The sequence below is a fragment of the Staurois parvus genome, unplaced genomic scaffold, assembly GCF_062004578.1.
Source record: "Staurois parvus isolate SC_StPar_1 unplaced genomic scaffold, SC_StPar_1.0 ptg001477l, whole genome shotgun sequence".
In the NCBI taxonomy this organism is placed as follows: domain Eukaryota; kingdom Metazoa; phylum Chordata; class Amphibia; order Anura; family Ranidae; genus Staurois; species Staurois parvus.
In genome coordinates this window covers 814,624-837,934 of record NW_028319273.1, presented here as the reverse complement: position 1 = coordinate 837,934, position 23,311 = coordinate 814,624, and the positions used below count along the sequence as shown (strand labels likewise).

General features: G+C 47.7%; 1 protein-coding gene and 1 long non-coding RNA gene across 2 annotated transcripts in view; one reads left to right on the top strand and one right to left on the bottom strand.

Moving 5' to 3' along the window:
• The first annotated feature begins 552 nt into the window (after positions 1–552).
• Positions 553–3,197, top strand: LOC149435782 (uncharacterized). The gene is made up of 2 exons (XR_016308371.1): positions 553–692; positions 2,535–3,197. It is a non-coding gene; the product is annotated as an uncharacterized LOC149435782 (long non-coding RNA).
• Positions 3,198–12,078: 8,881 nt separating this feature from the next.
• The window catches only part of LOC149435781 (ras-related protein Rab-40B), a 131,898-nt gene continuing 120,665 nt past the window's right edge, over positions 12,079–23,311 (bottom strand). The window contains exons 5-7 of the mRNA XM_089662454.1: positions 18,624–18,701; positions 15,861–16,083; positions 12,079–13,287 (exon numbers count right to left, since the gene is read on the bottom strand). Of these exons, the coding sequence (XP_089518580.1) occupies positions 13,016–13,287; positions 15,861–16,083; positions 18,624–18,701 (573 nt within the window). The 3' untranslated portion in view covers positions 12,079–13,015. The remainder of the gene's footprint in view (positions 13,288–15,860; positions 16,084–18,623; positions 18,702–23,311) is intronic.

Below are 23,311 nucleotides of genomic sequence, written 5' to 3'. Positions count from 1 at the left end.
TCCTGGTTGAAGCCGGCGTACAGCAGGCCATTGCCGTGCGGGTTGGAGGGCAGCAGGTTCATGGTGTCCGGTGCCCGGGTACAGCCGGTTACCTCATCACCGGGAGCCCTCCCTCCGCCTTCTCCTGACAGAACCCCGACCGCTTCCGGCTTCCGCCGCCCTCCTCGCGTCACGTGACCGGGCCAGGAGAAGAGCGCCGAGCGGGCACACCCCCCTCTCGCCCTGTCAGGTGACTTCTACAACAGGGAGCGCCTGTACACACCCCTTTCTATCACATGACCTCCCAGGCTGAGAGCGCCGAGCGGACACACCCCTTTCTTGTCATGGGACATGTACAGAACGCGGCGTCCGCACACACCCACTTCCGTCATGTGACCCAGCTAGGCGGAGAGGGGTCTGGCTAAAAGTAATAGAGTATGGCCGCAGAATGGAGCTCCATTATACCAGGAAGCGTGTGTCCTCCACTCTACAGGAAGCACGTGACCTCCACTCTACAGGAAGCACGTGACCTCCACTCCCCTTTTTTGTAGTAAACTTTAATGTAATAAACAAGCAGCGGCTGCAGCGTGGAGCTCCACTCTATAGGAACCATGTGACCTCCACTTCACCCTTTATTCCTCATCAGCGGCTGCAGAGTGGAGCTCCATTGGAGCGGCTAGCTGGTTTTGACAGGTAGCCGCTCCCACTTCTGAGTGAGTTCGCTCTCCCCAGCCTCTCTCTCCCCCCGCCTCCTGCCTCTCTCTCCCTCCTGCCTCCAGCACCTCTCCCCCCAGCTTCCAGCATCTCTCTTCCCCCCAGCCCCCAGCATATCTCCCCCAGCCTTCAGCATCTCACTCCCCCCAGCCTCTAGCATCTCTCTTCCCCCCAGCCTCCAGCGTTTCTCTTCCCCCCAGCCTCCAGCATATCTCCCCCAGCCTCCAGCATCTCTCTTCCCCCCAGCCAACAGCGTCTCTCTCTCCCCCAGCCTCCAGCCTCTCTAGCTTCCCCGCAGCCTCCAGCGTCTCTCTCTCCCCCAGCCTCCAGCCTCTCGCTTCCCCCCAACCTCCAGCCTCTCGCTTCCCCCAACCTCCAGCCTCTCGCTTCCCCCAGCCTCTAGCCTCTCTCACTCCCCCCAGCGTCTCTCCGCTTCCCCCAGCCTCCAGCGTCTCTCACTCCCCCCATCGTCTCTCTTCCCCCCAGCGTCCAGTGTCTCTCCCCCCCCAGCTTTCAGCATCTCTCTCTCCCCCCAGCATCTTTCTCCTCCCAGCCTCCAGTGTCGCTCTCCTCCCAGCCTCTAGCATCTCTCTCCCCTCCAGCCTCCGTTTGTTTCATCCCCAGCCTCCAGTGTCTCTCTCTTTTTCCCCCAACCTCCAGCGTCTCTCTCTCTCCCCAACCTCCAGCATCTCTCTCTCCCCCCAGCATCTCTCTCTCCCCCCAGTCTCCCCCCCCCCCCCCCCCGATCCCACTGTACCAGATTGCTGATCCGCCGCTGTCAGACACCGAAGATCCGCTTCACCGTTCTGAGGATTTGAAAACTCTGCAACTTTCCTTCCTCTCCTTGCAGTGCTGACCTGGTCACACCAGTGAAGTCGCACGATTTCAAAATTGGATGCCATTCTGACTCAAGCTGCGACTTACAAGACATCTGCGGCTTGCAAAAAACAGAAGTCTATGCAAGTCGCACCTGAAGTAGTGCATGTGTTACTTTCAAACTCGGTGCGACTCCGACCAAGTTGGAATCGCACCGATATGACCACTGTGATTGCGGACAATAGGGTGCGACTTGCCATGCGATTTGAAACTCGCATCGCTTGGCAAATGGCATGGCAAGTTTAATCCACATGCCCGCCACCCTATTGCAGGAGTACTGCTACAGGGTGGCAGGGATGTGCAAAATCACACACACATATATCTATCTATATATACACACACGTTATTTGCATTTCCGGGTAGGGGGCTCATCGCCATTGGTGGCTAGGAATGTCAATCACCGGGTCTCGGCCGACGATTCCCCACCGGCACCCAGCGATCGTTGGAGAAAGCTGACAGGGGAGAGACCTGTGTGTACACAGCACAGGTCTCTCTCCTGCCAGCAAGGACATGCTGCTTTGTGTCTCTCTGCACAGCATGCTTACATAGTAAAACACACAGCACACAGTTAACCCTTTGATCGCCCCAGATGTTAACCCCTTCCTGCCCAGTGCCATTAGTACAGTGTCAGTGCTTTTTATTAGCACCGATCACTGTATTGGTGTCACTGGGGATATCAGTGGCACCAAGTCAGTCCCCCCCAGTGTCAAAATGCCCATCGTAGTCCCGCTATAAGTCACTGATCGCCGCCATTACTAGTATAAAAAAAAATAAAAATCCCATTATCTATACCGCCATTTGTATATGATATAACCTTCATGTAAACCAATTAATTTACATGGATTGAGATTTTTTTTTTAGCAGAATACATTTTGACCTAAATTTATGACAAAATTAAATTTTTTACTGGACATGTTTAATAGCAAAAGTTTTTTTCTCAAAATTTTCGGTCTTTTTTTTTATAGCGCAAAAAAGAAAAAATGCACAGGCAATCAAATACCACCAAAAGAAAGCTCAATTTGTGGGGAAAAAAGGATGTCAATTTCATATAGTGAACTCGGTGTAGTCATTCCCCCTGAGGTCATCACAGAGGACAAGAGGGCGCTCTTTACATCTGGAGGAAAAGAAATGTAATCTCCAAACACGGAAAGGTTTCTTCACAGTGAGAGCTGTGAGAATGTGGAATAGACTCCCTCAAGAGTTGGTTGTGGCCAGCTCACTGGATTGCTGTAGGAAAGTCCTGGATTCTTTCTTGGATACACAGAATATAACTGGATATAACATGTATAGGTAAAGTTGATCCAGGGAATATCCGATTGCCTCTCGGGGGATCAGGAAGGAATTTTTTCCCTGCAGGAGCAGATTGGATTGTGCTTTGCTGGCTTTTTTTTTGCCTTCCTCTGGATCAACTGTGGGTGTAGGATTATAACTTTTTTTTTTCTGTGGTTGAACTGGATGGACTTTTGTCTTTTTTCAGCCAGACTAACTATGTAACTATGTAGGGAGGTACCCTAAATCATGGATCATTGACTGCATGACCTATTGTTTTATCTCTGATGTGTTTATCCTTTTTTATCTGAATTTTGATGTTACTCCACTTTGACCATTAAACATACTACACTATTGGAGCTTTCTCTCTTCTGGGCTCATTTTTTGCCACTTTGAGCCCCCTTCCCCCGAAGGTTCTTTTCAAATTGGATTCACACTTGAATGTATGATCCCCCCCCAGGGGCGGACTGACCATTTGGAAACTCGGGCACTGCCCGAGGGCCCGGGGTCAGTAGGGGGCCCCATGAGATGCCCCTGGTACCTTTTTTCATAGGCTTTTTTGAGTTTGGGCAAGGACACAGGGGCCCCATGATCCCCTATTGCCTGGGGGCCCCATGAGTTGTCAGTCCACCCCTGATCCTCCCCAATGGCTGAAATCCGTACTGCTGGATGCAGTTAACCTGATGTGTTCACACACTGGTGGAGAGTGGTAACCTGCCCTGGATGGATGACACCGGGTGACGCACCCCCACCTGACGACTTCATCCGTATGCAGAGTTCCTATCCCCAGAGCACCTAGGAGTAGGTCTTATATACTCCAACGCACAATCATTTGTGCTATCTGGTCAGTGCGTTGTACGCTCATCCTTCACAGCCACGGCAGTCATGAAAGTTAACCATTTCAATACCGGGCAATTTTACCCCTTCCTGCCCAGGCCAGTTTTCAGTTTTCAGCGCTCTCACACTTTGAATGACAATTGCGCGGTCATACAACATTGTACCCAAACTAAAATGTTATCATTTTCTTCACACAACTAGAGCTTTCTTTTGGTGGTATTTAATCACCGCCGGTGTTTTTATATTTTGCTAAATTAACAAAAAAAGACCAAAAAGTTTGAAAAAAAAAACCCACGTTTTTCTTTGTTTCTGTTATAAAAGTTTGCAAATAAATAATTGTTCTTCATAAATTTAGGCCGAAATGTATTCTGCTACATGTCTTTGGTGAAAATAATCCAAATTAGGATGTAATATTTAGTCTGTAGGAAAGTTATAGAGTTCACAAACTATGAGATAGATCTGAATATTGATCAATCCTGAAGTACTGACGGCCAATCTAATTTCTTGAGGTCCAAGAATGTCAGAACAGTACAGATATCCCCCAAATGTCAGGACGGTACAGATATCCCCCAAATGTCAGGACGGTACAGATATCCCCCAAATGTCAGGACAGTACAGATATCCCCCAAATGTCAGGATGGTACAGATATCCCCCAAATGTCAGGACAGTAAAGATATCCCCCAAATGTCAGGACGGTATAGATATCCCCCAAATGACCCCTTTTTGCAGAGTAGACAGTCCGACGTACTTCATAAGAGGCATGGCGAGTTTTTTTGAAGTTGTATTTTTTTTTGTCATAATTTTTCGGAAAATTAAAAAATTAGTTTCACTATTTGTTTTTACATACTGTCACCAGTGCAGTACAGTGTCATCATATAACTGGCATGATCAGGGACACTGACTGGTGACAGTATGAAAAAAAAAAATTTATATTTTATTTTATATTACATTTTTTTTCTTTCTTTAAGATTTTTTTTTTCATATTTCACTATGACCAAAGTAGTACAATGTTACCATAGTAACATTGTACTACTTTGGGGAAGTGATCAGTATCTTGTGTTTTTTTTTTTTTTTACACAATTTGCTTATAGCAAAGAATTACTTTGCTATAAGCAAGCATTTACCTGAATGACATCAATTCATTCAGGTTTTTTTTGGTTTTTTTTGTGCTTAGCTGTGATTTGGCCACAGCTAATCACATGACATGTGCATGTGACCTGCTGTGACCATTCACGGCTAGACACTAGTATACAATGGATGGCATGAAAGGAAGCCATCCACTGTATACAACTGTCATGTGACCTGCTGTGATTGGTCACAGCAGGTCACATGGTACCAGCAACGGGGGCCGGTACTCAGATCTGTTATCGGCCGTGTCCGAGGTACACAGCCGGTGACAGATCGCGACGCTTTACAGGAGCGCAATCTGCGCATGTTCGGGAGGACGCTATATGGCGTCCACCCGGAACGCTGATGACATTTGCCGACCGCCATTCGGCCATAGGGCGGGTGACAAATGGTTAATAGTTACTCATTGCATCACTATTGTCACGCTGCATCTTATGAACTATACTGAAGACTGATCCTTTGGGGTTTTATTAACATATTTGTCCATCATCTGCATTGTATAGCGCCGCATTCTTACTGTTTTATTTAACTATGTAACTATTTGGGTGCAGCGTTGCATGACCGCGCAATTGTCCGTTAAAGTAACGCAACACCGTATCACAAGAACTGACCTGCTTGGGGGGGGGGAGGTGGAAAACAGGGGCGGACTGACCATTTGGAAACTCGGGCACTACCCGAGGGCCCGGGGTCAGTAGGGGGCCCCATGAGATGCCCCTGGTACCTTTTTCATAGGCTTTTTTGAGTTTGGGCAAGGACACAGGGGCCCTATGATCCCCTATTGCCCAATGAGTTGTCAGTCCGCCCCTGGGTGGAATCCTCTGAAGGGCGAGGGGTTACATTTGTTATTATTGTAATTTGAAAATTCAGATACATCTGAATCTCCGAGTAACTTAAATTTCATCCGAATTTTCGATTCGGTACAGAATGAACCGACCGTATCTATTCAGAACGATACTAGAGAACTATACTAGAACTATGTCCTCAATAGTATAGCGTCACCAAAAATGCAATGTTAGATTTGTGATTTTTTTTTTTACCCAAGACATGAAGCAGAATACATTTTGGCCTAAATTGGTGATGAAATTGGATGTATGGCGGGTAATAGAGGCTGGAAAGTTCCATTAGGCGATTAGAAGTGCAATTATCACAGTCAGCGAGCCCCGGCAGTGTGACATCCAGGACCGCCTGACGTTCGTGCAGCAACTGTTTCCCACGCATGCAGGAATGTGGCCGACGAGCGGAAAGTGGCAGCATCCTGGAAATTTCCATGGCAACAGCTGTCAGCAAAGAAACTCAACAGAAAACGCACAATAAAGGGTCTTGTGACCGAGCGGCCTGTGATTAACCGGATTACAATGGCTTGTCCAGCCTGGGGGGGGGGGGGGGTAAAAGCAAAAAGAAAGAAAAAAAAGAAAAGGACCAGAGTAATGAGAGACGGTGGAAGAAGCGTGGACTGCAATGAACTGCATCACAGTAGCTTCTCCAGCAGGGGGCGAAGTAAAAAAATAGAAAAAAGGAAGACCAGGATGGTGAAAGATCGATCGATAGATTGATTCGTGCACAACCAACTAGCCCATACATGGATTGAAAATTGGCCGGTCCCTGCTAAACCAGATGAATCTTGAGGAGCTTAAGGTTGCTTTCTCACTTGTGTGACTCCAAAGTCCTACAATTACCGACATTACATTGCAACTTTCATGCAGCTACATGGCTCCAAAAAAAATGAATGGAAGACTTTGAAAACCCATCAGATCTCAATGGGGAGGAATCTCCTGCTGGATCTCTATACTGACATGGACGGGGTGATGGGTGAGGAACGTAAGGATGCCCCATCGTTTGATGGAAATGAGAATGATCGACCTACAGAGGACTGAATTCAAAGACATCCCGAAAATCAAAGTGAAAATATGATGCAGCAGGCGAGTCCATTGTGCTGAAATGTCATTGCAGCAACTCAGAATGGTCCTCAGTAGGACTATGGCACCCCCCCCCCCGCTTGTATGCATGCCTGACAATGTCGGGGGAGGCTCCTAATGAGACCACAGATGGTGTCGTGGGGGATTTCCTCCCAGATCTTGACCAGGGCATCACTGAGCTCCTGGACAGTCTAAGGTGCAACCTGGCAGCGTCGGCTGGACCGAAACATGACATCCCAGAGGGGTTCTATTGGATTTAGGTCAGGCGAGTGTGGGGGCCATTCAATGGTATCAATTCCTTCATCCTCCAGGAACTGCCTGCATACTCTCCCCACATGAGGTCGGGCATTGTCTACACCAGGACGAACCCAGGACCCCCTGCACCAGTAGGAACCCAGGACCCACTGCAACAGCGTAGGGTCTGACAATGGGTCCAAGGATTTCATCCCGATACCTAATAGCAGCCATTGTCTAGCCTGTAGAGGTCTGTGTGTCCCTCCATGGATATGCCTCCCCAGACCATCACTGACCCACCACCAAACAGTCATGCTGAACCATGTTACAGGCAGCAGAATGTTCTCCATGGTTTCTCCAGACCCTTTCATGTCTGTCACATGTGCTCAGGGGGCACCTGCTCTCATCTGTGAAAAGCACAGGGTGCCAGTGGTGGACCTGCCAATTCTGGGGTTCAATGGCAAATGTCAATCCATGCCGGGCAGTGAGCACAGGGCCCACTAGAAGACGTCGGGCCCTCAGACCACCCTCATGAAGTTTGTTTCTGATTGTTTGGGCAGAGACATTCACACCAGTGTCCTGCTGGAGGTCATTCTGTAGGGCTCTGGCAGTGCTCATCCTGCTCCTCCTTGTACAAAGGAGCAGATACCGGTCCTGCTGATGGGTTAAGGACCTTCTACGGCCCTGTCCAGCCCTCCTAGAGGAACTGCCTGTCTCCTGGAATCTCCTCCATGCTCTTGAGACTGTGCTGGGAGACACAGCAAACCTTCTCTCAATAGCACGTATTGATGTGCCATCCTGGAGGAGTTGGACTGCCTGTGCAAGCTCTGTAGGGTCCAGGTATCACCTCATGCTACCAGTAGTGACACTGACCCTAACCAAATGCAAAACTAGTGAAAAAGTCAGAAAAGATGAGTAGGGAAAAAAATGTCAGTGGCCTCCACCTGTAAAACCATTCCTGTTTTGGGGGTCGTCTCATTGTTGCCCATCTAGCACACCTGTTGTTAGTTTCATTAACAGCAAAGCAGCTGAAACTGATGAACAACCCCCTCTGCGACTTACCTGACCAGATCAATATCCCAGCAGTTTCACTGACTTGATGCTAGACTCTGCTCAAATAACTGAAAGGAAGACCTTGTAATCAGAGTATGATGGGTGCAACTTGGATGTGGCTTTGACTGCACAACTGTCGCATTGATAACATTAAGATGCCCCTTTTCAGCCTCTGTTCACATATATGTGAATTCTGATGCAATTTTAACCCCACAGATTTGCATGACATGCAAACTAAAATGCTTTTCTGCGGAGACCATTTACAAACAGTACATGCGGGCCAGCCTCAGTACGCTATTAAAAAGGGTCCTGAGCGATTTTCTGTGAGGTGGGGGTGTAATTCCCAGCCTGATACACTTTAACAATTCGCATCAGAATCTCCCCTGCACCGCATGAACAAAATCGCACCACATCCCCCACCACATATATGTGAACCCAGGCTGAGAGTTTACATGCAGTTCATGGCATGAAAGTTGCATCGAATTAGTGCAGAAACCTTTTTAAAGTCGTTGTGATTTTAAGCTGCATAGATTTGCATGGCTTCCATCGAAATACACGAGCTCAGACTTGTCATGCAACGTTATGTGTGCAAACACTACAAATCCCAGAGGAACATCCTGTTCACATGTGCAAAGTTGCATGACAAATCGCACAAGGGGTGACACCGGACCCGCTCCACGAAAAGGTAAGTTGTAAAGCAAGCCAACGATCCCCGCAGGATGGATCAGATCTGCGGATTGGGGAGGATAATGGATGGGACTCCGATCCTTTATGCTCAATCCGCAGATCCGATCCATCCTGCAGAGATCGTTGGCTTGCTTTCCAACTTACCTTTTGGTGGAACGGGTCCGGTGTCACCCCATGCAGTAGGTGTCACCCCGTGTGGCGCGCACCCCCCGCACTTGCCTAGGGATGCCACTGATTGTACCTTTGCTGCAGGGGTTGATCTGTGTCAGACATTTGTTAACACAGCCACAAAGAAGGTATACTGCATATTAAATATATATACAGTGGGAATCGAAAGTTTGGGCACCCCAGCTAAAAATTTGTATTAATGTGCATAAAGAAGCCAAGGAAAGATGGAAAAATCTCCAAAAGGCATCAAATTACAGATTAGACATTCTTATAATATGTCAACAAAAGTTAGATTTTATTTCCATCATTTACACTTTCAAAATAACAGAAAACAAAAAAATGGCGTCTGCAAAAGTTTGGGCACCCTGCAGAGTTAATATCTTGTACTGCCCCCTTTGGCAAGTATCACAGCTTGTAAACGCTTTTTGTAGCCAGCCAAGAGTCTCAATTCTTGTTTGAGGTATCTTTGCCCATTCTTCCTTACAAAAGTCTTCCAGTTCTTTGAGATTTCTGGGCTGTCTGTCACGCACGGCTCTTTTAAGGTCTATCCATAGATTTTCAATTATGTTGAGGTCAGGAGATTGTGAAGGCCATGGCAAAACCTTCAGTTTACGCCTCTTGATGTAATCCCCCGTGGATTTCGAGGTGTGTTTAGGATCATTATCCATTTGTAGAAGCCATCCTCTCTTTAACTTCAGCTTTTTCACAGTTGGCATCAAGTTACCATCCAAAATTTGCTGAAATTTTATTGAATCCATTTTTCCTTCTACTCGTGAGATGTTCCCTGTGCCACTGGCTGCAACACAACCCCAAAGCATGATTGATCCAACCCCATGCTTAACAGTTGGACAGAGGTTCTTTTCATTAAATTCTGTGCCCCTTCTTCTCCAAACGTACCTTTGCTCATTCCGGCCAAAAAGTTAAATTTTAACCTCATCGGTCCACAGAACTTGTTTCCAAAATGCATCAGGCTTGTCTATATGTTCATTTGCAAAGTTCAAACGATGATTTTTGTGGTGAGGACATAGAAGAGGTTTTCTTCTGATGACTCTTCCATGAAGACCATATTTGTACAAGTATCTCTTTATAGTGGAATAGTGTACCACAACTCCAGTGTCTGCCAGATCTTTCTGGAGGGATCGTGCAGTCAAACGTGGGTTTTGAATTGTTTTTCTCACAATCCTGCGAGCTGTTCTGTCTGATATTTGTCTTGGTCTTCCAGATCTTGCTTTAACTTCCACTGTTCCTGATGACTGCCATTTCTTAATTACATTCCGAACAGAGGATATTGACATCTGAAAACGCTTTGCTATCTTCTTATAGCCTTCTCCAGCTTTGTGAGCGTCAACTATTTTCAGTTTCAGTTTTCTAGACAACTGCTTAGAAGAACCCATGATGCTGATTGCTGGGGCAAGGTTAGATGAGTCTGGGCATTTAAAACCTTTGAGATTGACATCACCTGGTCTTCCCAGACGATGATTGAGAACAATCCATGACACTGGCAGGTCTCAGCTTGGCAAAGGGGGCAGTGCATGCTATAAATTCTGCAGGGTGCCCAAACTTTTGCAGACGCCATTTTTTTGTGTTCTGTTATTTTGAAAGTGTAAATGATGGAAATAAAATCTAACTTTTGTTGACATATTATAAGAATGTCTAATCTGTAATTTGATGCCTTTTGGAGATTTTTCCATCTTTCCTTGGCTTCTTTATGCACATTAATACAAATTTTTAGCTGGGGTGCCCAAACTTTCCATCCCCACTGTATATGCTTCAAAATCTCCTGGTAGACGGCTGCGTTGACCCTGGACTTAATGAAGCACAGTAACCAACACCAGCAGATGACATGGCTCCCCAAATCAACATAGACTGTGGAAACTTCACACTGGACTTCAAGCATCTTGCAGTGTGTGCCTCTCCATTCTTCCTCCATACTCGGGGTCCTTGTGCCTCTCCATTCTTCCTCCATACTCGGGGTCCTTGGGCCTCTCCATTCTTCCTCCATACTCGGGGTCCTTGGGCCTCTCCATTCTTCCTCCATACTCGGGGTCCTTGGGCCTCTCCATTCTTCCTCCATACTCGGGGTCCTTGGGCCTCTCCATTCTTCCTCCATACTCGGGGTCCTTGGGCCTCTCCATTCTTCCTCCATACTCGGGGTCCTTGGGCCTCTCCATTTTTCCTCCATAATCGGGGTCCTTGGGCCTCTCCATTTTTCCTCCATATTCGGGGTCCTTGGGCCTCTCCATTCTTCCTCCATACTCGGGGTCCTTGGGCCTCTCCATTCTTCCTCCATACTCGGGGTCCTTGTGCCTCTCCATTCTTCCTCCATACTCGGGGTCCTTGATTTCCAAATGAGATCCAAAAGTTGCTCTCATCAGAAAAGAGGACTTTGGACCACTGAGCACCAGACAAGGTCTGTTTTTCTTTAGCCCAGGTAAGACGCTTCTGACGTTGTTTGTTGTTCAGGAGCGGCTTGACAAGAGGAATATGACATTTGAAGCCCATGTCCAGGATCTGTCTGTGTGTGGTGGCTCTTGATGCACTGACTCCAGCCTCAGTCCACTCCTTGTAAAAGTCCCCAACACTTTTGAATGGCCTTTTCCTGACAATCCTCTCCAGGCTGCGGTCATCCCTGCTGCTTATGCACCTTTTTCTTCCACACAACTTTCTATTAATGTGCTTTGATACAGCACTTTGGGAACATCCAACTTCTTTTGCAATTCCCTTTTGAGGCTTTCCCTCCTTATGGAGGGTGTCAGTGATGGTGTCAGGTCAGCAGTCTTTCCCATGATTGTGATTCCTACTGAACCAGACTGAGAGACCATCACTGACACCCTCCATAAGGAGGGAAAGCCTCAAAAGGGAATTGCAAAAGAAGTTGGATGTTCCCAAAGTGCTGTATCAAGTGCTTAATTATCTGATTAGAGTGGGACACTTTGAGCCGAGAATATTCCACCTTTTCACAATATTCTCATTTTCTGAGGTTGTGGATTTGGGGTTTTCATGAGCTGTAAGCCATAATCATCACAATGATGACAAATCACGGCTTGAACTATCTTGTTTTGCATGGAATGAGTCTATCTCATATATTAGTTTCACCTTTTAAGTTGCATTACTGAAATAAATGAACTTTTGCACCATATTCTAATTTTTCGAGTTTCACCTGTATGTGTATATAAATAGTAATAATATATACAAACACCAACAATGGCACACGGGTCTCTGTTCAAACATTTATTATTTTTTTCTTTAAATAGTGTTTTGTTTTTTTTTTCTCTCTTTATAAAACATCTCTTCAATTCACATTCTATTCACAGGTTATTAGCAAAGGAAACGCAGTCACTCTCCAAACACGTCTTTGGCAAATTGGTTTCTCCTTATAACGCGGCTTCTCTTGTGACGTCTGGTACAAAATATTCAGTTTACAGAAATAGAAGCATATCTATATATATTCATATATAATCACTGATGAATCCCAAAAAAGTATTAAATAACAATTAAAAAAAAACAAAACAAAAAAAAAACAAAAAAAAAAAATACATTGTATCAAATCTTCACTCTCTCACGCCAACCTGACACATTGTGAGTGCACGATGTTCTTCTTTTTTTTTTGTAAATCCCACAAACCCCCTGGGGTGATTCTGTCCAATAAGGAGGTAGGGGGAGGGGCCGCAGATTTAGTGCGGCTGTGGTCAGCCAATCGTTCTGTGCGCGGTGCGCTTTGCGGGCGAAGCCGACTTACCTTCGAGAAAGGGAGCACGAATCACATGGCAAACTGCATCGCAAGTACTGACAAAGTTACAAGCTCAGGTCGCTGGACGATTTTTTTTTTTTTTTCCCTTTTCAGCACACGCACAAAGAAAGAAAAGAATATCGATCAGAGAGAGGGCCATGCAGATTGACATAGCGAGTTATTACAAAGTCTCGGTTGGAAAAAAAAAAAAAAAAACGCATCTCCTTCACAAGCAGCAAAATTCATAAAAAGTCGCGGCCTTCTCCCTTCTGTACAGGATAGGTGGACACGAGGGACGTGGTGGCGCCACCTCCGTAGTGACGTCACCTCCTCAGCCACCTCTACAGACGCAGGGGGGAGCGTGGTGGCTCGGGGCAAACTTCAGCACGTTGTGGGGTGGGGGGTTCTCAGGGGCCCCTCCACCTAGGAGATCTTACAGCTGTTCCTGGTACAGTTTTTGGGGGGACTCTGAGGAGGACGGATGATCTTGGCTTTTTTCAGGCTGTGCCTTTTGTTCAGGTTGTTGGCAGTGAGCGAGTAGGAACGGCCGTGCATCATTCTGGCGTTCAGTCCGTTGGCCATGGAGAAGGACTTCAGATGGCTTCGTAAGGCAACTGGGAGGGGGAGCTTGTCCACCAGGTGGACGGGGGTGCAGGAGACGATGGCTCGGCAGCAAAGGTCTTGCAGGCTCAGTACTGTCAAAAAGATCGGACAATGGATAAATATTGATGAGTCAATATCATATCACAAGAAATTATTTCAACAGGAACTTGAAGGCTATATAAACCAGGGGCGGACTGACCATTCGAGCACTGCCCGAGGGCCCGGGGTCAGTAGGGGGCCCCATGAAATGCACATAGTACCTTTTTTATAGGCTTTTGTGGCTGTGCTTTGATTTGAGCAAGGACACAGGGGCCCCATGATCCCCTAATGCCCGGGGGCCCCATGAATTGTCAGTCTGCCCCCGATATAAGCCCCATAACAAAAATCCAATATATTACAGACTATAGGGTCACCATACACGGACCATTGGCTGTCAATCACTGGGTCCCACCTGGTGATTACTCGCCGGCGCCCGGTGATCGAGGAGCACAACTGATGGAGGGAGAGAACTGAAAGTAAACAATACAGTTCTCTCCCCTATCAGCTACTGCACACTACTTTGCATGCTCTGCACAAACACAGGACACAGTAAAACAGCACACAGTTAACCCTTTGATCTCCCCACGTTAACCCCTTCCTGCCCAGTGCCATTAGTACAGTGTCAGTGCTTTTTATTAGGACTGATCACTGTATTGGTGTCACTGGGGATGTCAGTAACACCAAGTCAGTTCCCCCCCCCAGTGTCAGAATGGCCACCACATTGAGAAAAGGTATTTAGTAGTTTAGATTTACTAAAATAAATTGCATTTCCATCTTCTGTGTACTGTGGGAGACCAGATATAGTGAATGCGGGGTCCGGGGAGACCGGATATAGTGAATTCGGGGTCCGGGGACACCGGATATAGTGAATTCGGGGTCCGGGGAGAGCGGATATAATGAATGCAGGGACCTGGGAGAGCGGATATAGGGAATGCAGGGTCCGGGGAGAGCGGATATAGTGACTGCGGGGTCCGGGGAGAGCGGATATAGTGACTGCGGGGTCCGGGGAGACCAGATATAGTGAATGCGGGGTCCGGGGAGACCGGATATAGTGAATTCGGGGTCCGGGGACACTGGATATAGTGAATTCGGGGTCCGGGGAGAGCGGATATAATGAATGCAGGGACCTGGGAGAGCGGATATAGGGAATGCAGGGTCCGGGGAGAGCGGATATAGTGACTGCGGGGTCCGGGGAGAGCGGATATAGTGACTGCGGGGTCCGGGGAGAGCGGATATAGTGAATGCGGGGTCCGGGGAGAGCGGATATAGTGAATGCGGGGTCCGGGGAGAGCGGATATAGTGAATGCGGGGTCCGGGGAGAGCGGATATAGTGAATGCGGGGTCCGGGGAGCGCGGATATAGTGAATGCAGGGTCCGGGGAGAGCGGATATAGTGAATGCAGGGTCCGGGGAGAGCGAATATAGTGAATGCAGGGTCCGGGGAGAGCGGATATAGTGAATGCAGGGTCCGGGGAACCCGGATATAGTGAATGCAGGGTCCGGGGAGCCCGGATATAGTGAATGAAGGGTCCGGGGAGCCCGGATATAGTGAATGAAGGGTCCGTGGAGACCAGATATAGTGAATGCAGGGTCCGGGGAGCCCAGATATAGTGAATGCGGGGTCCGGGGAGACCGGATATAGTGAATGCGGGGTCCGGGGAGACCGGATATAGTGAATGCGGGGTCCGGGGAGACCGGATATAGTGAATGCGGGGTCCGGGGAGACCGGATATAGTGAATGCGGGGTCCGGGGAGACCGGATATAGTGAATGCGGGGTCCGGGGAGACCGGATATAGTCAATGCGGGGTCCGGGGAGACCGGATATAGTGAATGCGGGGTCCGGGGAGACCGGATATAGTGAATGCGGGGTCCGGGGAGACCGGATATAGTGAATGCGGGGTCCGGGGAGACCGGATATAGTGAATGCGGGGTCCGGGGAGACCGGATATAGTGAATGCGGGGTCCGGGGAGACCGGATATAGTGAATGCGGGGTCCGGGGAGACCGGATATAGTGAATGCGGGGTCCGGGAAGCCCGGATATAGTGAATGCAGGGTCCGGGGAGCCCGGATATAGTGAATGCAGGGTCCGGGGAGCCCGGATATAGTGAATGCAGGGTCCGGGGAGCCCGGATATAGTGAATGCAGGGTCCGGGGAGCCCGGATACAGTGAATGCAGGGTCCGGGGAGCCCGGATATAGTGAATGCAGGGTCCGGGGAGCCCGGATATAGTGAATGCAGGGTCCGGGGAGCCCGGATATAGTGAATGCAGGGTCCGGGGAGCCCGGATATAGTGAATGCAGGGTCCGGGGAGCCCGGATATAGTGAATGCAGGGTCCGGGGTTTAGTAACACTTTAACTCAAGTCATGCTATTTAATGATTTGTCCAGCAGGTGGCAGTAGAGGGCTGCAGAAGCCACCAACTGACATCTTCGGCAGGCTGGGCGACTACTGTCACTGATTCACATGGTCACCCAGCAGCAGGAAACGCGCCGAATATAGTGTGTGCGCCATCAGAGATATAGATGAACATCCTTTGGGGGATCACATGGGGCCAATCACCTGCGGCAGATCCAGGGACGAATCCTACACTGTAACAGATACGCAAGATACAGAATGTTGGCTCACCCTTGTTCGGCCTCCAGAGGCGGTCCATCCCGTGCCGCATTAGGACGATCCGCGCCAGCTCGGTGAACGACTCCGTGATATTGAAGTTGCAGAGCGGGCTCACCTCGAAGAAGGTCATTCCTAGGCGTTCGGCGTAATTCTGGGCCTGATCCGTAGACACCTGCCGCTTGAACGCCAAGTGCAGCCGGTTGCCCACCAGGATCTTGGGCACCCCTGGAGCATGCTGGGAAGAGACAATACAAACACTTAATGACAATGTAAGCAATCTGCTGCAGAGTAAAGAATCCTTTACACTATGATCACACCTTTGTAGTGCAAAGCATGCGCGCATGCGCACATGCAATATGAGGGGAGGGGGAGGGGGCAGCCCATCGATTAAATTGGCTCCCTAGTACTCAAAAAAAGTGTATTCACCTTTTTTGGTGTATTTTATTTTCTGGAAAGGCAGCGAACCACAATGTACATTACTATGCTTTGTGGACAGGCAATGGGCATGTGTAGCCATTAAAGTGTTACTGAACCCCAGACCCTGCATTCACTATATCCGCTCTCCCCGGACCCCGCATTCACTATATCCGCTCTCCCCGGACCCCGCATTCACTATATCCGCTCTCCCCGGACCCCGCATTCACTATATCCGCTCTCCCCGGACCCCGCATTCACTATATCCGCTCTCCCCGGACCCCGCATTCACTATATCCGCTCTCCCAGGACACCGCATTCACTATATCCGCTCTCCCCGGACCCCGCATTCACTATATCCGCTCTCCCTGGACCCCGCATTCACTATATCCGCTCTCCCTGGACCCCGCATTCACTATATCCGCTCTCCCCGGACCCCGCATTCACTATATCCGCTGTCCCCGGACCCTGCATTCACTATATCCGGTCTCCCCGGACCCCACATTCACTTTCTCCGGTCTCCCCCGGACCCCGCATTCACTTTATCCGCTCTCCCCGGACCCTGCATTCACTATATCCGCTCTCCCCAGACCCTGCATTCACTATGTCTGGTCTCCCCGGAACCTGCATTCACTATATCCGGTCTCCCCGGACCCTGCATTCACTATATCCGCTCTCCCCGGACCCTGCATTCACTATATCCGCTCTCCCCGGACCCCGCTTTCACTATATCCGCTCTCCCCGGACCCCGCATTCACTATATCCGCTCTCCCCAGACCCCGCATTCACTATATCTGCTCTCCCCGGACCCCGCATTCACTATATCCGCTCTCCCCCAACCCTGCATTCACTATATCTGGTCTCCCCGGACCCCGCATTCACTATATCTGGTCTCCCACAGTACACAGGACACATAGAAATGCAATAAGTTTAGTAAATAAAAACTGCTAAATACCTTTTCTCATCAGCAGTATATAGCAGTCTTGTGACTTCTGTCAGTGTCCAGCAGAGCACTGGTTAATCTTGTAGGAGGAGTTTTCATTCTCCCCTGATTTTCCTATGAGACTGCATAACCCCTGACCCTCTGTCTGGACAGTGCTGATTGGCCCTGTGCTGATCACATGCACTCTTCCAAACAGAAGAAAAACCCTCTAGCCATACACACTAAACTAAGCATGTGCAGAGTGTCTACACACAATATGTCTTACTAGGAGATAAGAAGGGGGACACTGGAAGAAGGGGGAGGATCAGAGAAGACAGGATCAAACAGCCTGGAACTCTGTACTATCAGTAGATGGATTGGGGATAGTAGAAGGGGAGGATCAGAGGAGACAGGATTAAACAGCCTTTATACACAAAGAGGATTAACCCCTTAGGTTCCACAGTGAGTATAATAATCATGCTTTACTGCATCTACAGACTGATTGTACTGTTGTGGGTTTTGTAACACTTTAAAATGAAATGGCACTGCAGCACAAAAACATGCGTTTTCATGCATTGTAATGCATGCACATTATTGCAATTCTCAGATGCGGAACCAGCCTTTAAATTTAAATTCTAGGCCACATAAAATATAACATTTATGATGCTATCTATTTTTTCTCCAGGTCGATAAAAAAAAAAAATAGAGTGAATTAGGAAAATACCCCATTATGGACACTAGATGGAGCAGACAATTAGATTAGAGTGATCATCGGCACCATCTAGTGGCCATAAAGTGGCATTGTCCTAATTCACATTTTTCATTAGGAATACTGTTCAATCTAAAATGCCAAGCTTCTATTATCTGGAGAACCGAAATCCAACTAATGAAAGGGGCGGGGACAGGGAAAGTCAGGCTGGGGAGGAAAGTCCTAGATGATGCTGGGCGTCCTCCAGCCAGGAAATGAGGTGGGTTTTATCTGACTGACTGCACATCACACATTGCGAGAAGCTCACAGTATGCAGTGAAATCAGAGGAAGCCAGTGAGTCCAGGAGAGGTCACTTCTGTGCAAGACTGAACAAAATGCCGGAGTTCTGCTTAAATTTCCTTTTTAGCAACTTCAAAAGACAGACGCCTTACATAAAAATAAAAAATATTTTATGTTTTCTTTTTTTTTTTTTTTGTAAACAAAGAAGCAACTTCATCAAAAGCTAAAACATATTATTTTGTTTCAAAGTAAAGAAGGGCTAGAACCTTTACTTTTTTCTACAGTGTCCCCATGTGGACAATTTCACCTCACTTCCTGCCTCTGGGACACCCTGTGCTGAGATGACACACTAGGTGTCCCAGGGACAGAGAGTGAACGGAAATCTTCCCAACTGTTCTTGTGTCCCATAGTAACTAATGTACAGGTCCTATAGGACAGTGCGGGACTCACCTCATCGATCTCCTTTATCCACCGATCGATCCCATCGAACGACCAGCGGTTGGTGATGTCATAAACCAGAATCACGCCCTGTAAGAAGACATTTCACCGTTATTTATTCTCTCTTCCACCATAAAACATCATCAATAGTCCTGCATTGTAAACATTTCCGATGGCGCTCTACAAGAATCAGCCTTAGGGCCGGTCCACACCATAGAAACACCGTCCAGATGTGTTTCCGCATGTTGACGCGTTCTGGTGCATTTTTGGTGCATTTGTTAACCACTTCCAGTCCGGACACTTTCACCCCATTCCCCCCAGGCCAATTTTCCGCTTTCAGCGCTATCACACTTTGAATGACAATTGCGCGGCCATGCAACACTGTACCCATATGACATTTTTTAGCATTTTTTTTTTTGAGACAGATAAAGCTTTATTTTGGTTGTATTTATTCACCACTGGGATTTTTATTTGTTTTGCTATATAAATGAAAAAGTCCAAAAATTTGGAAAAAAGGTGTTTTTCTTATAAAATTTTGCAAATAAATAATCTTTCTTTATAAATCTTGGCCAAAATTTATTCCGAATGCTCCTTACATTGGTGGTCAGTGGGAAGAATGTCCCTTACATTGGTGATCAGTGGGAAGAATGTCCCTTACATTGGGGGTCTGTGGGAAGAATGTCCCTTACATTGGGGGTCAGTGGGAAGAATGTCCCGTACATTGGTGGTCAGTGGGAAGAATGTCCCTTACGTTGGAGGTCAGTGGGAAGAATGCTCCTTACATTGGGGGTCAGTGGGAAGAATGTCCCTTACATTGGTAATCAGTGGGAAGAATGTCCCTTACATTGGTGGTCAGTGGGAAGAATGTCCCTTACATTGGTGATCAGTGGGAAGAATGCTCCTTACATTGGTGATCGGTGGGAAGAATGTCCCTTACATTGGTGATCAGTGGGAAGAATGCCCCTTACATTGGGGATCAGTGGGCAGAATGTCCCTTACATTTGTGGTCAGTGGGAAGAATGTCCCTTACATTGGTGGTCAGTGGGAAGAATGCTCCTTACATTGGTGATCAGTGGGAAGAATGTCCCTTACATTGGGGGTTAGTGGGAAGAATGTCCCTTACATTGGTGGTCAGTGGGAAGAATGTCCCTTACATTGGTGGTCAGTGGGAAGAATGTCCCTTACATTGGGGGTTAGTGGGAAGAATGTCCCTTACATTGGTGATCAGTGGGAAGAATGTCCCTTACATTGGTGGTCAGTGGGAAGAATGTCCCTTACATTGGTGATCAGTGGGAAGAATGTCCCTTACATTGGTGGTCAGTGGGAAGAATGTCCCTTACATTGGTGGTCAGTGGGAAGAATGCTCCTTACATTGGGGGTCAGTGGGAAGAATGTCCCTTACATTGGTGATCAGTGGGAAGAATGATCCTTACATTGGTGATCAGTGGGAAGAATGTCCCTTACATTGGTGGTCAGTGGGAAGAATGTCCCTTACATTGGTGGTCAGTGGGAAGAATGCTCCTTACATTGGGGGTCAGTGGGAAGAATGTCCCTTACATTGGTGGTCAGTGGGAAGAATGTCCCTTACATTGGTGGTCAGTGGGAAGAATGTCCCTTACATTGGTGATCAGTGGGAAGAATGTCCCTTACATTGGTGGTCAGTGGGAAGAATGCTCCTTACATTGGGGGTCAGTGGGAAGAATGTCCCTTACATTGGTGATCAGTGGGAAGAATGTCCCTTACATTGGAGGTCAGTGGGAAGAATGCTCCTTACATTGGTGGTCAGTGGGAAGAATGATCCTTACATTGGTGATCAGTGGGAAGAATGTCCCTTACATTGGGGGTCAGTGGGAAGAATGTCCCTTACATTGGTGGTCAGTGGGAAGAATGTCCCTTACATTGGTGGTCAGTGGGAAGAATGTCCCTTACATTGGTGGTCAGTGGGAAGAATGTCCCTTACATTGGTGGTCAGTGGGAAGAATGTCCCTTACATTGGTGGTCAGTGGGAAGAATGCTCCTTACATTGGGGGTCAGTGGGAAGAATGTCCCTTACATTGGTGATCAGTGGGAAGAATGATCCTTACATTGGTGATCAGTGGGAAGAATGTCCCTTACATTGGTGGTCAGTGGGAAGAATGTCCCTTACATTGGTGGTCAGTGGGAAGAATGCTCCTTACATTGGGGGTCAGTGGGAAGAATGTCCCTTACATTGGTGGTCAGTGGGAAGAATGTCCCTTACATTGGTGGTCAGTGGGAAGAATGTCCCTTACATTGGTGATCAGTGGGAAGAATGTCCCTTACATTGGTGGTCAGTGGGAAGAATGCTCCTTACATTGGGGGTCAGTGGGAAGAATGTCCCTTACATTGGTGATCAGTGGGAAGAATGTCCCTTACATTGGAGGTCAGTGGGAAGAATGCTCCTTACATTGGTGGTCAGTGGGAAGAATGATCCTTACATTGGTGATCAGTGGGAAGAATGTCCCTTACATTGGGGGTCAGTGGGAAGAATGTCCCTTACATTGGTGGTCAGTGGGAAGAATGTCCCTTACATTGGTGGTCAGTGGGAAGAATGTCCCTTACATTGGTGGTCAGTGGGAAGAATGTCCCTTACATTGGTGGTCAGTGGGAAGAATGTCCCTTACATTGGTGATCAGTGGGAAGAATGTCCCTTACATTGGTGGTCAGTGGGAAGAATGCCCCCACCCCCTCCATTCAGAGAGGCAAACAATTTGTGTGATTGGTTACTTAACCTCCTTTGTGTCATCTCAGTGCTCCACTTCCTGTCTACATGCGCTCCAGCAATGGCTGCATGGCATTTCTCAAGACAAGTTTCATGATGGTGACAACAGACCATGTAACAGTAGACCACTGCCAGGTGACACCACAAGAGCACAATCAAAAGACAAGGACAGTGCTGCCAATGTGCATGTGTCGGCAGTGTGCCCTTTGATTGTCTGTGATCCAGCTGTCGACAGCACAGTTCATAGGCAAAATGCACAGAGCCAATCAGAATGGTTCTATGCCTTGGAATCACTGGGAACCAATCACAGCGATCACAATTGCAAATAAAATAATGTAAACACAGCCCTCTGCCACTGACCGCCGCTCTCACTGATCACTAAAAAAGGAAGGGAGGGAGCACGCTGACTTTGCTGCCACCACCAGCTCTCCGGACAGGCCTCTAATTGGGACTTAGTGGGACGGACTCCTGATCATGTGACCAATGTGAGAGCCAATCACGGCGACCATGTAATACAGAGGCGGGGCTGCTTCGAGGGCCACCAGGGTCCACTTAAAAGGTGGGCTAAAGGCGTTAAATACCACCAAAAGAAAGCTTGTCTAAAAGTTAATATACAATTTGGCACAGTCTTGCATGACCGAGTAACTGTCAGTCAAAGCATCATAGCAGAAGAACAATCTAGAATTATCTTCAGGAGAGCTGGAGTTTCCTTCACACGAGACAAAACTCGATATCCAGCCTTACAGAGTCAAGACGATCGGTCTACTCGACTTCACCGCTATGGACTGACGAAATCTCTCCATCCTTAGGGACCAGATCAGTTTCTTGCTCTCGTATGCTGCCTTCTACATGAATTATCGCTACGGAGTGATTGGTTTCTGTGCTGGCGGATAAATCTACAGTGAGATGTGTTTTCTGAAGTGACTCAGTCCAGCAGGAGAACTTTCCATGCCAAATTCCTCTATTGAGTTGGACTGGAGAAAGGAAAATTGTTTATACAAAAGGTTGTAAATCACCGTTGTGCCTCCTGTCCTGAGCTTATCAGCCTTGCACAGGCCAACAGGAACCGGCGGCTCTTACCGCCTCCTGAGCTCCGACAAGAGGACCTGTTATGGTTCGGATCTTTCAATTCCTGAGCCCAGAACTTCTACTATCAGGGAGGGACCAAAATCCTCTAATCTCAAACTGCTTTCGAATTTCAAAATCCTCATTTACATGCAAAGTTCTTATTTTGCATATCCTGCTTTGATCCCAAAAATTGTTCAGCAAGGATGGAAAATTCCTTGGCTGACAAAAGCTGGCCATAGATGGGTGACTTTTGAACAAAAACTCTTATGAAAAGAATGTTCTAAGAAAGTTTGTTCCTTTTTCTCATCATTAGTGGATCAAGTCAATGTTCATTTTCGACTGCAGTGATGAGAAAATTCAAAGGAGCGGGATGGAACCAATCTTGTCTCCAAATATCACCCAAACCGTACTCTCCGCTCCTCGCACGACCTCCTGCTCTCTAGCTCCCTTGTCTCCTCCTCCCATGCTCGTCTCCAGGACTTCTCCAGAGCTTCTCCCATCCTCTGGAACTCTCTACCTAAATTTATCAGACTATCGCCTACTCTGCTCACTTTTAGGCGATCTCTGAAAACCGATCTCTTCAGGGAAGCCTATCCTGCGCTCAGCGAATAATGGAATCTTCTACTCTTCCAACCAATCCATCCCCCACAGTTATTACCTTTTGTACCACTAGCCCCTGCCTCTTAGATTGTAAGCTCCAAGGATCAGGGCCCTCCTAACCCTCTTGTATTGAACTGTATTGTTGCTGTATTGTCTCCCATTATATTGTAAAGCGTTGAGCAAACTGTTGGCGCCATATAAATCCTGAATAATAATAATAATGGAACATTTTTCTTGAACGAACAAATTTCTAACAGTGAATGTGGTTTTCATTTTTGGTAAAGTCCATTCA